Source organism: Emydura macquarii, unplaced genomic scaffold (genome assembly GCF_026122565.2).
Source record: "Emydura macquarii macquarii isolate MOO-44397 ecotype Brisbane River unplaced genomic scaffold, CSIRO-AGI_Emac_v2 contig_1253, whole genome shotgun sequence".
Taxonomy (NCBI): domain Eukaryota; kingdom Metazoa; phylum Chordata; order Testudines; family Chelidae; genus Emydura; species Emydura macquarii.
Window position 1 is genome coordinate 70,262,521 of NW_027131390.1, and position 16,267 is coordinate 70,278,787.

General features: G+C 38.8%; 1 protein-coding gene across 8 annotated transcripts in view; it reads left to right on the forward strand.

The window, feature by feature from the left end:
- SESTD1 (SEC14 and spectrin domain containing 1) overlaps window positions 1-16,267 on the forward strand; it is a 102,185-nt gene that overhangs the window by 23,093 nt on the left and 62,825 nt on the right. For 7 of the 8 annotated variants that reach the window (XM_067549100.1, XM_067549099.1, XM_067549106.1 and 4 more), the window contains one exon: window positions 12,339-12,418. In XM_067549100.1, the coding sequence (XP_067405201.1) occupies window positions 12,364-12,418 (55 nt within the window). In that variant the 5' untranslated portion in view covers window positions 12,339-12,363. Of the gene's footprint in view, window positions 1-7,689; window positions 7,743-12,338; window positions 12,419-16,267 lie in introns of all 8 variants that reach the window. The other variant, XM_067549105.1, reaches the window with a different exon arrangement.

Sequence of the window (16,267 nt, forward strand, 5' to 3'; positions counted from 1 at the left end):
TCAGGGTTGACAGGCCTGTCCTCAACCCTAAACCCCCAATTTGCTCTGCAGCCCCTCATATTCTCCAACCCCTCCTGTCTTCTCCTCACCTTCCCCTGAGCCCCCCCACCCCTTTTCCCTCTCCTGCCATCCATAGGTTCCCCCATCCCTCACAGCAGACCCAAACCCTCTCTTCCCCTATTACCACCTACTTTTGCACCCCAATCACCTGTCCCCTTCCAGTGGGCATTTTCCTGTCAAACATAGTGTCAGTGCCTTCTGAATACTCTGCTGTACTCAGATTACATTTCTCCCACATCAGTAAATAAATAAACCTTGACAGAGGTGGATTTTTCCCAAATGTTTATAGTTCAGTCTCAAATTTGAAGCCCACTCTGGGTAAAAACTTCAATGTTGCAGGCTAAGAGAGATGTTAAGTGGCCCATTTGTTTCAATGAGATGTTCTCAGATGAAAAAGAATACCGAATGGGGATGAATACAGCATGCAACAATGACTCGGAAGCATGTGAATGTCTCCCTTCCTGTCAGTAGGTGTCCTCTTGCCCCCTCTTCCACCCAGTGATGGAAACTTTCTTGTGTCAAGAATACTTGTTCTCAGCTACTCACCCCAATGTCAGCAGTGTGTTCTTAGTGCATGCGCTGAGCATATGTATTCTAAGGTCCCCACCTGGAGAGTTCAGGCTTCCCCACATCCTGGCTGAGATGGAGGTGTAAGGAAAGGGGCTCAGACAACCCCCAAAAGGCAAGGCTCCCCCCCCCCAACCTAGTTGACATGTGGGAGAGAGGGATGGAGGATTGTGTCCCCATAGATGGTCAGGGGCTCCTAGATTCTGGCACACATGGGGAGGGGGCAGGGAGCAGGGCTTAGACACCACCTGAAAAGCATGCCCCTGAGAAACTCACATGAGAAGGGAGGGAGAGGAGAGTTAGACTGCCATGGGTGGCCAGAGGTGTCCCAGATCCTGGCACACATGGGGGCAGAGAGTGCAGCTCACACACCCTGGAGGGGGGTACGCCAGGTCCCAGCTCACATGGGAACAGTAAAAGGAGAGACTCAAACACCCCATATCTTGGTGCACACACACATACAAGGGAAGAATGTGGGGCTGACAATTGACCCTGCTCCTATACTTCCTCCCAGTCCTCCTGCCATTCCCAGCATCCCTCACTGGAGCCCCCCCAGCCCCAACTCACCTCCCCTACCACCCATCACCAGTCTCTCCCTTCCTCAGCCCCTAAAATGCCCTGTCTTTGCCAGCAAGCATGTGCAAATCTATTTTTTAAAAAAACCTGTGATTACGTTCCCCCAAAAGAGACATTTTAGCAATATATATCCAGCCTTTTCCAGATTTCTGCCCAAGGTGGGACTCAAACGGACACTGGCTGATTGGGTCAGGTTCATAGGACTCCTGCTTATCCTCTTAATCTCTCTCTAGCTGTTGTGAAAATGTGAAGGCTATCAGTTTTGTTAATTCTCCTGTCCACACATGCTCAGTATAATAAATTTGGCACAAGAATTAATTCATGAGGCTTGTGACAAGCCAGACTGGAAAAGCAAAATCTTTTTGAAATAACCTTTTAATTTGATTTCTTCCAAAGGGCTGGTGGGTGGCATGCACTCTGTTGGGAGTAAACCTTGAATATTGGGCATATTGGTGCGATGATCTGATGTCTATGACCAAAAATAGGTAGCCAGAAGCTCTCCACTTTAAGAAAAGCTGTTTTCCCCCCAGAGGCTGTATCTCAGGAACACTGTTGTCAAATGGCCCCAATAGCCCCGAATTTGGATCTGTAAGAGAACTCTGCATACCAACGAGGTACACCAGAGTTCAAGGCAATCTGAGTAACAATATAGATTTTGGTGCACTTGGAAGAACAAGCTTTAAACAGAAACCCAGTCTTAACCTTAAGCATAGCAGGGCTGCTGCCCTGCTGTAATGCTTCCTCTCTTGATATGAGATGAGAGAATGAGGGAATAATTAATTTTCTGACAAGACATTATTGTTAGTTTGTGATGCACTTAACGATTTAGATCTGAAGCACTTGAATGATCATACCATAATTCTCTTCTAAACTAAATTCACCCAATTTGTTGTTTCTTCTGTGTAGAAATTTCTGTTGGATGGGTTAGGAACCAGAGTATGGCGCTAAAGGGAACCTGACTGCATCTGACTTCAGGGCATTTCACTTCTGGTCAGCTAGATGGTGCTGGGGGTGGGGGCTTCCCCTGGGTTCTCCCGTGTTCTCCCTCTTCTTTTTAGGGCTGTTTTTTGCTTCTTTTTTTTTTTTAAACTAAATTTCTTTTGTTTTAAAGAGTGGCTGACTTTTTAGGAACTTGTTTTTATTTTATTATTGTAAAATAATAAACAGTGCTCTCAATGTATTTGCAGTGGACATTTTAGAAAATGGAATATGATTTCTTCATAAGCCAAATTCCACAGCTTCTTATTTTTTCCACAACTTTTAAATGTCTTTTTGGGAATGAATTGTCCTGGACAGTATATAGCATTCTAACTGCAGTCTTACTCGTGCCTAGAAATAATATGGAAATAGACTATTTCCTCCCTGCCTGTGACTCGATGCCTCTGTGATCTGCAGCCAAAAATCATTTTTGCACTTTATCACACTGTCAGCTCGTATCCAATTTGTTCACTGTCTCCTCTAGGTTTCTTTCAGCACTACTGCTTTATAAGTATCTCCCTCTCATGAATTGTCTGTGTTTAAGAGCCGTTTTCACCAGAGGTATAAATAAGCTTGTGTTTTTTTCCAGGCTGAACTTTATTTAGTTGTTTCTAACCTTTCTGTCCTGTTGCATTTTTGTAAGGAATTTGCAACATCTCCCAGTTAACATTTTTGTGTGTTAAATAAAAATGCGAAATCTGGGCCTTATGCTGACACCTGTCACATCTCGTTGGAAACCTCCAAACAATTTAGTACATTGCTTTGTTAGTACTTTTGTTTATAGTCTTTCATCAATATGACAATGCTCATATGATTCATATCCAAGTCATTTTGAATTAGTTTTGTGATGCTCTTTAGCTATACCATATTTCCTTCATCCACCAATTTTGTAATCTTATGTGTGGGAATGTGGTCTGGTGAGGAGATCAGAAGTTGGGAGTACAGAGATCTAGGTTTTGTTCTTGGTCCTGTCACTTGACATGTTGAGTAACCTTGGGCAAGTCCATTTAACTAATATGTGCCTCTGTTTCCCCATCTGTAAAATGGGGTACTTGCTTCCATTCCAGGAGTGTTTTGATATATTTGTAAAGCACTTTGGGATTCTTTAATGAAAAGTGTTACATTATGATTATTTTATAAATCAATTCTTGTCAACGCTTATTGTTCTACTGTCATCTAGTTCTTTAACCCCTTCCCTTCTTTTCCAATCCAAATTTCTTTATTTTATTAGGAACTAAAATTTAGTTTTTACTGATCAGTCATTGCTAGAAGTCTTGTTCTCCCTTTCCATCCCCCAAATGTTAGTGATACATATGTATTTCCACAGTCCTATGGTTCCTTCATAATTTTCCATGACTCTTGTGAATATTTGTCAGCATACCAGAGCTAATTTCTTTAAGATTCTGGGATAAATGTTTCTATTAAAATGTTGTATTAAGTTAGATGGAGTATGGGACTAAAGGTGTTAGCATAACCCAGTCACAGTTGGATATTAAACTGTGTTAAATAAGGTTTGGAGTTTGGTGTACAGAGACCTCAGCCTTTTACCATGGCAAACACGTCATTATTGTTTTAAACCTTTTATTAAAGACAAAGAAAAGAAGGAAAAACAGTTAAAGCATTTGATATGTAAAATATTAAATAAGGCTTTCCTTTTAACAACATCCTGTGTTCCCTTTCGCTGGACAAAGGCTTTAGAAGGAACCCTTGCCTTGTTTGACAGACTCGTAAATGCTATCAAAAATGGTTATTGTCCTTTTGGGGAAAAAAGAAGTTAGTTGAGATGGACTGGAGCTGCTGTTAAAGTCTGATCCTGTTTCATTCTAGGTGGTGATTGGGATTCAGCTGAAGTTGGTAGAGGTGGTGATGTCATCTGGGTCCCAGTCTGGTCAGGACATCTCTCAGGATCTATATGACAAAGTCCCAGGGTCCCAGGAGATCATGGGGATGTCAACCATTATAGTGAAGTTTGCTTCAGTAGCCAAATTTTCTCCCCAAAGTCTTTCTTTACGGACCCTCAATGGGAATGGTGGGTGGAATAGTTCATCCCCTCATTATTTTGTCCACCAGTTAGACCTAGTTTCTGACACACCAGTTTGGATTCACTGATTTATGGTTTCATGCTTTCCTTGTTTACCAAGCAGGATCTGAACACAGTCCTTGAGTTATATTAGTAGGCTCTTTTGTTTGGACTAATTCAGTATTTCTGTCTCCCTTTAATACCTTTTCCTATCAGCATTTATTATAGATTGTTATAGGTTGTTGTGATATCTTATGAACTTTTATATACTTCTTACTGTTGAACTCGCCATTAGATTAAATTTGTAGACCCATTACAACACAGGGAACATGTTTTTTAAGAGTTCAATCACTCAGCCATTTTTAAAGAATTAGTTAATTTAATTTCCCTCCTTAACAAGAAATTGGACTTACATTGTATAGATGAAAAATGATAATCAACCAAGATGAGAAGAAAACAACTCTGAAATAGGATAGGTCAGAAACCCCCCAAAATTGATCTATTAAGCCATTTGTGTGAGGGTGTTACAGTATATAAATCTTCATTCTAATGTAAATTTTATTTATAGTGCTATATTTACTCTTTTGCATTTAATAGGTTTTTTAAAAAGCTCTATCACATGGCAAAATATTTTAGCATTACCCTAGTGTACCATTGCCCTCATGACTCCTGAAACTTTACCTGTAATAAAAGCTTAAGGGTGCTCTCTATCTATCAGGAACAGTCTTAAAGACAGATTAGCAGATTATTTCCTCTTTGCTCTGACCTCAGCAGGAACGGCTTCACAGCCATAGAAGATTCTGTAGGCTTCAAAGGCAATGGTACATGTAGTGCTCCATAGCTGTGGTCATGGCAGCTGTTAGGCCTTCTATAAGTGGAGTGTGCATCTCTGTAGCTCCCAGTGGGGAGCCGCGTGCATCCCTCCTGCTGTCTCCCAAAACATTTTTCTGGTTGGGATTAAGGAAGGATCTTTAGCTTCATTCCTCTCCAAGAATCTTCTATGGCTGTGAAGGTTTGGTGGAGCAGCTTTCTCACCACAAGCTGTTCCTTGACGTTTCATAGCCTCAAAAGAGTAAGTATTGCCTAGAGTCAGCAAGTCTGAATCAGCATTTGTTATATATACAATATAAAAAATAAAGATCTTGAGGTGTATGGCAAAATAAGAGGCTCTTCTCTTTGTTTACAGTATAATCAGCTGTATAGTATATCGCACAGTAACCATTCTTGAGAAAGTTGATCAGGAGAAAGGTAAAAATATTGGATACTTTGCACATGTGATGTAAACAAGATTTTTACTAAGGTCAAGTACTTTGCATTGGAGTAGATGAGATGAATTATAATGGAGAGACAAGAATGAAGATCTGAGCTCAGTGTTTAAAAGAAACTTTTATCTGAAGCATACAGGAAGATTTAGTGTGATGTTGCTGTATTAATCAGCATGTAAGATGTACACTCTTTTGGTAATCCCAATTTATCTAATGAATTTAAATATAATATGCAGGAATGTGCAAAATTATGTGTGTTTAGTTTTCTAAAAGTGTGCTCTTGGCATGTTGGTTCTTTTGTTCATCAAAAGAAGGACATTGATAAACACATTCTCCTTTGGGGAATGGAGAGAAGAAAGTTTGGTTTAAAAACAAAACAAAACAAAAAAGCCACTATATCTGTCTACAACAAAGCTCAAATAGCCTCTGCCAACTCTAGCAAGGCATGAAATACAATTACTTCTCTCAAACTTTTAAATGTTCACTGATTTAAACATATTGGGTTCTTTTTTTTTGAAACCTAAGAAATGAAGGGAATCAAACTTTTTGTCAGAGAAAGCCTATTTATATGTGTATTTACATAAAGGTGTCCACAGAGATACCTTCAAAAAAGTCAGTCAAAAACCTATGCTTTTCAGTTGCTGTAAAATGACTTATTTTGATTAATCTGCATACCAGGGGGCACCAGTAAATAGCTTGGCCACAACTCCTCCCCACCCCTTTTTTCTGGTGTCTGCCTCTCATCTGTGCAGTCTCCCATCAATGCAGTCTTAAGTTATCACAATCCTATATGGGTCCTTGTGTCTGATCAACATTGTAGAGCTGAGAAACATCGTACTCGATTTTTCTGCGTGTGGTTTTCATCTCACCAAAAGGGACTGGTGACCATTCAGTTCATGCTCTTCCAGGCCCGATTCACACTAGCAGGGCTGAAATACTTGCCTTGCAAACATCTCTAATCAAACTAGTGCCCAGCCACTAGTGAATAATCCAGCCTACATTCCTGTTAAATACTGACACTCAGATTCACCCTGGTACAAACCGCAATATCATTCTCTGTTAAAGGAATAATCAAGACATTAGATAACTCTGGTTCTCCTATCAGGGAGTGCAGTAAAGGCATTAGCTTGTGCCACAACATGCCCCTCCTCCCAAACCATCAAAAACTGACAGTTGCAGCTTAAAGCTCAGCTGTGATCTACCTGCTGTTCTCCTGCCCTCTTGTGGGGTCTGTGCACTATCATCAAGTCTGCAAATCCCGCTTTTTTTCCCAATGTCTCCTGAAAATTGCAAGCAGGAAGAAGTTTAGCTCGTATTCTCCACCTGCCCTGCTAGTCCCCACTGAAGGGCAGGCATTGGCTATATAACATTACATTATCTAGAGCTCAGTCACCTGGACCTCTCTGTGAATCAAATGCCTACAAAGCTGCAGATGTTACCATATAATTCCTAAATAAATACTTACCAAATCTTGCTGGACCCCAAGCAGGTTAACACCTTTCTTAATACTGCAGCAAATGGATATCTGGTCAGGTTAGCGGTCATCCCAGTACACAATAACAGACTGGCTCTGACATACACCAAGCAAAAAATGTTCCTCTGGCTTTAATTGGATATCATTGGTCATCTGGGCATCTTAGCTCTGTTCTGGCCCCCAGCTTCTGCTTATTGACCCTTATTTAACTTGCACCTCCTCCAGTTCCAATGTGTGCTTGAAACAGGCTGTTCATGTGCCAGAAGGGACTTCACTATCCCCAGTAGTTCTGAAAAGCCACAGCAAATGCTGCCTTAAACAGCTTGTCTCTGCCTTGCAAAAGCTTGCCCTGGGGACAAAGCCTCTAGTGATCAAACCACCACTGTGGCATGTGATTGTACCTGTTAATCTGAACCTAGCATCCAATCACTATTTCAAAAATTCCTCCCGCATTCAGCTATTCCCTCTCTTTCTTTTTCATCTTGACAAAGTAATGAGGCTCCTTAACTTCCAAGGTGGTTGCTACTAAGTGTGCACAAAAGCCCTGACCAGGCCACCATGGTTAGAGGCAAAATTTAAAGATCCTTTACATACAACTGCTTTGGAGTAACTTCATCAAAACCCTTAATTGCTTGTATCAACACACCTAATTTGTCAAATTTTTTCCTTAGGCGTGAATGGTGCACCTGACATTGTATGCAAAAAGATTCTCAAGTATGTCAACCTCTGGGTTTTGTCTCTCTTTTCAGTGGCGAGCAGGACTTCCCTGGCATTCTGCCATCTATGGAAATGTTCCCAATAGGTGAGTGAGTTCAGCCAAATCACATCTTCCTGCCAAGAAAGAGTCATTCAGATAGTGAGCCAACTGGTGCAAGTTAATTTCCTCAGTAAACTGTCCACTCCTACATTGTACAAAACTGGGGCCCTCAGCGTCATACCTTAACCATGTTTATGTTGCTTGCAAATGAGTGTAAAGACTCAAATGTAAGACTAGGGCTACACCAGAGAGCTTATGGTGGTGCAGCAGCTGCACCACTGTATGCTCCCTAATTTAGCCGCTGTAAGTCAATGGGAAAAATCTCTCCAGTTGCCTTAATTACTCCAGCCCCTGCGAGTGGGGGTAGCTACGTCAGCAGGAGAAGCTCTCCTGAAGCTGTCCACCCCAGTGCTTATGTCAGTGTAGCTTACGTCGCTCAAGGGTGGTTTATTCACACACCTGAGCGACATAAGTTGTGGCAACATAAGCTGTAGTGTAGTAGTCTAAGTGTAGACATAGTCTAAGTGAAGGTAAATATTGTCAATATGGCTTCTTTCAGGCAGCTGCTGTTTCTTCAGCAGCAACCAGAGCAGAATGGCTGCTGCATGGGCCAAGGGCTTCAAACACAGGAAGGAGAGGGGGGTGACAGACAATCAACATCTCCCCTCTTTCCTCACAGGCTAGCCAATGGCAGAAGGGAGAGGTGGAGACTTCCGTCCTTTTCCCATTTCCTCCCCCTGCCCCCCATGATCTCTACATGTGATTTGCATTCTGGATAGTGGGAGAGGAAAAGACCACAGAGCAATCAAGCCTGCTCCTTCCACCCTTTCCTCTTGGGACCCCAGAGTTGCTTTTCCTTGCTGGTCTGATCAAACCACCCCGCCCTCTGTTGGGTGTGGGGTCATTTGTTCCTGATGACTACATTAAGTTGGCAGTAATAAGCATTTTTGCTGTAGTGAGAGGGAGGGTTTGTAATATTGCACAATGAACATTTAGCTCTTCTGCTCTGCTTCCTCTACTCAGTGTATGTCACACATACTGTAGCATCATACTCTGCATTCTTATGTGAATTTAAAAATGTACTCCAGATCAGAGTGATAATTTGATAACGCATAAAGCTCTATATTCCAAAGTATTTTGGGTGGCGGATTTAAAAAGTTTTAAAAAACATTTCTAAAATATTCTTTTCTGTAAAATGTGGCATGTACAGAATACATGGTGGTGTGGTATTGAAGATTTATGGGCACCTATTTAGGATAATCTGCTTTACTCATGTGTGGGTTTATCACTTGTAACACATCCATACCAAATTCATGCTGGGAAAACCTTTATAATCCCCCACCATACCCCATCATGTTTTTTCTCTCTTTTTCCTGCATTGTAGGCACACAGGTGCAATGCATTGACCTAGTGATGTGGGTTTGATTGTGGCTCCCTCTGCTGGTAGGCACTGCTTACTATACAACATTGTCACAACTAAAGAAGTTCTCCTTTAGCTCAGGTAGTAGAGGCTTCTACTTATGGTGCTCTTTCATGCTATTCGATCCCCATCAACCATGATACATGGCCCCACACTTGGTTTTATGCACATGCACACAGGTTTGTATAGGGGTGTCTGTGATAGTTCTATGTATAAAATGTGGTGCATGTTATCACTGATGCTGATTTTCTTATTTCCATTATATGTATTCATGTATTCATTGCTGTTGCAAAGAAGGTGTTTGTTTTTTGTTTTGTTTTGTTTTGTTTTCCTGAAATTTGTCTTAGCCCAAAGATGACTGTAAAAAAAGAAAAAAAAAAAAATCCGAGCCAAATCATTTCAGTCATTTTTTTTGAGTTACATGTGTATGAAAAAAATCTTTCCTCATACGTTCCAATCTGATATTTTGCTCTTGGATAACTTAAAAATGAATGACACTAGAAAATTCAAATCTGGTGAGTTGCTTTCCTGGAGGCTTAAAATTCAAATCTGAAGAAAATTGACATATTAGTTTTTAAAAGTTGAGATTTTAAGTAACCAGTTTTGCACATGCTTGAGCTGTGCTCTTTCTGATTCTCTGAAAATGAATGAACCAAAAAAGCCCACCCTTGGTGGGAGGAAGGTCTTGAGTTACAGAGTGGAAATTTACGTAAGATCGTGTTGGCTTTTTGAAGCGCATGTCTTAGCAGGAGAATTCCTGTGTACGTAGACATGGGTGGTGGTTTGGAGCTTTATCCTTGCTTTGCCTTCTCTTTTTCCTTCCTGAGCCATGTGACCTGTCCTCAATATTGTGAAGCTCAATCATGTTGAAATGGTATGTAGGGGTTCCTCTGGAACTCTGGACTTGGGACAATGTTTTATTAGCTCAAACCCTCTTCTGTTGAAATTTGGGCTATTTCAGAGAGTTCTCTGCATTTTTATCCCTTCTATGTAGAAAAAAATGGAAGCTATGATCTAGTCTCAAATGCCTACTTTCTTTTGCTGTTCTTCATGACTTGCTGTGTGTTCAGTATATGAGGGAGTGAAAGGGGTGTTACCTACGTAATTCATTGATCCTGATGTCAGAAAAGATTCATTGTCACGAGTGAGAGCAAAGTTTGACACCCCTTTGTTGCTTAATTTTTCTTAAATCTTCCCAGTACACACAATTCTGGATCTTGTTGACTTATTTTCTTATGCTACTTCACTTATTTTTTAGGAACTTGCAGAAATCTGTTTTATCACTTTTTCACATGCCATCTTTCTATTTAACTGTTATCTTTCCGTTAGTGTTGACTTTTACAGATACTTTGCTTAGATGCTCACCTAATGCTCTCTTGTGATGGTTATGCTACACATCTTTTACTCTTCAGTTGTTAACCTTGAGTTCCTGTTGGCACAGCTTGGACTCAATTCAGTTTGTCCAAATTCTTCTTTGTTTTTATTTAAACTTTTGGTGGGATTAGTATTCTTCCAGAGTGAGTTAATTTTGTGTATTTCCTTTCAATGGTCAGATGATTCAACATTACAGTGAATGAACTCATTGTCTGTCTTTTACACACTTTGGACATATTTGTGTCATTTGTCTTCACTTGTTTATCTTTGTATATATTACTACATTTTGCCTGTCTTTTGGAATGTAATTTGTTCTGAACTTTTTCCAGGATGTTACTTTTCTTCTTCTTAGATTAAAAGTTTTGGTGATTTGTTATAGCACACAGAAAAAGTTGCCATTATGTTAAAATGGACTTTTAGTGCTATTAGACAATTTCCCAATATATACTGCCTCATGAAGAAGTATTTCAGTTTCCGTGGGCTGTTTTGGTTTTACTTGAGAAGAAGAGTAAACTGACAATGTATCCATGACCTATTACAATGGTGGATCTTTATTTCTCATAATGTAATGGATTTTAGCTGCTAATATTGAGAAGAAGAGTAAACTGACAATGTATCCATGACCTATTACAATGGTGGATCTTTATTTCTCATAATGTAATGGATTTTAGCTGCTAATCAACATGGTACATTAAGGCAGTTCCATTTGTGTTTTTACACCAGTTTGGTTGGTAGGGAGGGGGAAAATGGTCTGTCTGTGTCAATTGTGTGTATAACAGACGCTTTAGTAAGCAACATGGATTGTCAGAATGTTCTTGCAGACATGAAAGGATCACACACAGGTATCTATTTATATTTGGATTGTATCTGTTTGCTGTTGCCAGCTCCATATCTGTCCTAATTTCAGTTTATGATGAAATGTCCATTCAAATGATTAACAAGAGAATCCATCAGGTGCACTGGTTGTTTAAATCATCACAGTGCATCTACCATGGCCCAGCAGTAGAAGCAAAGTGTAAATGATTAGGATTGTGAGAGATTTGCTCTGCTCTCCCCCCACAATGTGTGTTTTGGGTCCCTGAAACTCTTCACGAATTTGGGTTGAATTCATGAAAGTTGGGGGAGAAAAGCAGGAACATCTCCACCTCACATTAAACAATAAATTAAAAGTTGATGGAGCAACAGCCAGAATTAATTGTATTCTTTGCAAAATGTTTGATTTCAGTCTGAGTTTGGTGATAAATGCAATTCATTAACTTGCATACAACATAAAGATAATTACTCTTTTAATCATTGTAATCCTATACTGTAAGAGAGAGACCCTGTAAAATGTGAACAGGAGTACTGTACTGGGTTTAGTCACATTTATTCTGTTAGAGAAGAATGACAAGATTATAAGGGATGATCTACTTATAAACTGCTTCTATTTTAATGTTTTTTTTCCTGGCTTGAGTAAGGGCATTTAAGCTATGTATCTTATGGATTTGTGTTTTGTCTTTAATGTGTTGAAAATAAAATGGATTTAACTTTGAAGGGACTATTAAACCAAAGGCTAAAATTGGGGGGTGGGGGCCTCGTTAGCTTTTAGATATTTAATGACGAGAAATGGTAGTGACTGAAAAACAAATTTACAGTGGAAAAATACTTAACATTGATTTGGGTTTTTTTTTTTCCAGTTTTGCAACATGACGCAATTCAAATGTTCCATCACAGATTTGGTTATGAACTATTCTGTGCTACTCTCCAAAAAAGTGTACAAAACTGTGTTGGCACAAGCCAACTCTTGTTCTAATGTAGCATGGTAATTGATTTCCCAAAGTTGACACTCTTAACTTCTTATGTTTCAGAGCTGTGAAAGTTAACTGAAGTGGAATGGAAGCTACAGTAATATTACCTATTCTGAAGAAAAAATTAGCCTTCCTTTCAGGTACGGTTTCTGATTTTTCTTCGGTCATTTGGTCTGTGTATAGTCTAGATCTGATTCTCGGGTAGCTTTTTTTATTTTTGCCAGATGCATCTGACAGACCTGTATCTCAGATTTGTACTAAAGCTTATTTCAAACACAGCTCTAAAATATTTTTTAATCTGGATAGCAAAACTAAATTCAAGCATAGGCTGTCAACAGTGGTTCTTGGCAGGCCAATTTTTATTCTGTCCTGTAACTTAATTAAAATGACCTAGACAAGGTTGGTGTCATGTTTCACTTCTTATAAGATAAAATGTGATACTATAATAGGGGTCCAAAAATAACTACTAACTGGCATGTAAGCAATTGATTCTGAAATTCACGACAATTAGTTTTAAGTATTTCTTGAAGAAAGTTCTTTCTCCTCCTCTCCTTTCAAAATTTACTCCACAGAGGATAGGGACCATCTTTTTGTTATATGTGTACTGCCCCTAGCATAATGGTGTCCTTGTCTGGACTGGGTCTCCTGGGCATTCTAGTAATACAAATATTTAATAATAATCTTGAATCTTATCAAATAGTAAAAATTATGATTTAGTCTGGTAGAGGTGGAGCTGGAATATTAATTGTTATTGTTTTGCTCAAACAAATTTGCATCTTCGGTTGAAGTCCATCATTTCCGAAAAGAATGAAGACTTTCCCTTAAAACAGAGGTTCTCAAACTGTGATATGCATATCCCCGGGGCTACGCGAGACCTCTCTGGCAGGGTACACGGAAGAAATTGTGTAATGGTGGATTTTATTTATTAATTATTTTATTTATTGCATTTTCATAATAGGCTGCTCAGGTGAACCTTTGAAACTCTGTGGGAATTTGTTATATAAAATACGGTATTTAATTTACTTCAAGAAATACCCATGAGAACACAGATACACAGAGAAGCTGACGTGCAGAGCCCTAACCCCTAATCATCTACAGCTCAGGTTCAGTTGCCCAGCAACTATCCAGTTTAATTGAGGTCAGAAATTAAGGGTTTTGTTTTCGGTTGTACACATGTCACTATAACTATATCTGTATGTAACAGTGAAATATGGACAGATGGCTAAAGACAGATAGTGTTCAGAAGAACACACGAAGTATCAGTGACGAGAAGTGTAGGATTACACAGGTAGCTGGTGGATCTGGAAAGGGGTGCACAGTAAGAAAGGTTTGGGAACCTCTGCCTTAAGAGATGCATATTTTAAATTACTTGAGACTTTGCTGATTAAGATGCTGTCTTAGATGTTCATGCTGCTTTTAGTTTTTGCTGTTTTAACTCCTATGCATGTCAGAATTTAAGAAAGATGAGTTGGTGATAGATATATTTTTGCAACCTTACAAATCAGGAACCATTATTTTAGCTAAAATAATTACTGTATTTCAGCTAATGGCTAGTTTCTTAGCCAAATCAAGCAAATGTGTGTCTTGCTTGAATGTCTAAAAATTAAACTCCCATGTGTCTCCTCAAAGCTAATGTATTTAGCGTTGATTCTCCCCCACCATCACTCCTTTTACAGGAGCTTCTGGCAACCTGCAATAGTGAGCAGTTTCAGCAAATATAGTAAAATTGTTTGATTAGTTTATACCTCGAGGAGATTCTGATCAGCTAAAGTGCATTTGCAAGTTGGCAAGCAAAGCTATTGGTTCACTGTGAAATATAGATATTCTCAGTGAAAAGCAATTTAATTGAGTGGCTGCTTAAATACTGGAAAAATTTTGGAACTTACTATATTGCTGTGTAGGCCTGATTCTTTGGAATTGCATGGTATTGACAGACATATTAATTTAATGAATGGTACAGATTTCTACAACATATTTTTTAGCTTTCTCAGACGTGAATAAAGAAAACTGGTGGGCAACCAGTTTGTCAAATCTCTTTATATTATTTTTATTCCATTTAGTTTCAAGAAGTTTTAAACCATAATCATAATAAAACATCAGATGGAAGTTATGTTGTGAAAAGTATCTGGTAGGTTTTTGGATGTTGGGCTCCCCCTACATGAGAATTATAATCTACTTGAAGAAACCTGAAAACTAGTGTGTTTGGACCTGCTTTATTATTCCTTTTCTAACTTTTACCTCATTCCCCCTCTCACCACTATACAGTGCTTTTCAGGGCTTGTTCTCTTGAGACGATAGGCTAAGCTATGTGGTTCCTTCTAGAAACTATTGGCAATAATGCTTGATTAATTACCTCAGTTGGTACATCCATTATTTGCTCATCCCAGTTCACTCACCAGAGGCAAAACACAACAATTTCTATTGGAAGAGAGTTTCCATGGACTAACATGTAGAAGAGTTCCAGAGGGGTAGCCGTGTTAGTCTGTATACAGCAAAAATAACGAGAGTTCTGTAGCACTTTAAAGACTAACAAATTTAATTTAAATTAAATTAATTTCATTAACTGAAATTAAATTTGTTAGTCTTTAAAGTGCTACAGAACTCTCGTTGTTTTTCCATGGACTTAGAAATCATGGGCCAAATTCAGAAGCAATATAATGACTGTGCAAATTATGCATTGGTAAATTCGTGCAAATGACTGAGGGGGGAGAAATGTGAAGCAGAAAAAGCAGCTAACAGGACAGTGCAAGAGAGCAGTTCCTTCAGTTTTATATCTTATATCTGTCCGTTGTTGCTTTTCCTGGTACAGTCTTGCTCTTCCACCGCTAAGCATGTAAATTACATCATTTCATTCTGATCTGTAACATACCTCACATGAATTTGTCCTGAGTCTTAAGATTGGTTCTAAACCTGAGAATCCCCATGTAATAGCTCAAATTATGGCTTCTTTGTCAGATGAAGGGATTTTTTTTTAGCTTCCAGTTTAATATAGTGCATAGTCACAATCTAATTTGGGATTGCCACTCCTACAGATAGTTTTGTATAGGTGGTGGGGAATGTGTCTGAGTTAGAAATAATGATGCAGTGATGAATAATCGTGCAAGAGAGTTTTCTAAAAAGGAAGGAGAAATGAATGACTTTTGCTAAATCTAGTTATCCTGATATAACTAAGAAGCTAAAACGAAAACAAAAAATTATCTGGGTTACCCTAACATCAGTGTATAAATAATTTCCATTGTGTAGTGAGTTTTAGTTTTCTTAAATGGATGATACTGAGTACTATTGTGTGCTCACGAAAGGTTGCTGAAATTTCCTAACTGATAATCTGGATATGATTGTTAAACAATTTATGCCAAACATTTATTATAATATCTCTTAAAATTGATTGGTTGTGAATTAAAATAATTCCAGTTTAGAAGGGTACATGGATTTGCTCAATACCTTTTATTGGAATTGTAGAACAGCATCATTGATTGGAGAGAGTTTATGGGAAGTGGATAATCCTTTTTTTGCCATCATTTTGAGCAATTTAACTGAGTCGTTTGAAACTGTTTGAAGATGTGCAATGAGAGAATATTGGTCTGACATGAATAAATCTCAGTTGTTTGATAAACCTGAAAATTATTATGCAGGTAGAATAAAGGTTTTTGAATCTTATGTCCTCAGTAAAAATAACTTAGTTTGAGAATACTGTGAAATGTCATGAAACTCAATAACATATCTAATTTATTGCAATCTTTTGTGAAAATGTCAACAAATAAATAGTATTTTAAATCCATTCTGCGAGTGCTGTTTCAATCCAGGTAATTATTCAATAAAAATAGTCTTAGAAGATCAAACACTTACTGCAGATGTGAGTAGATTTCAAGTGCAAATATAAATCTTCATATGAAATGTTGAGGACAGCTTAAACTTTAGATTCTCTCAACTCTTGTGTAATCAATGTAAGCGACTTTTAACAGCCAATTTACGGTTTGGTTGCTTGGTGG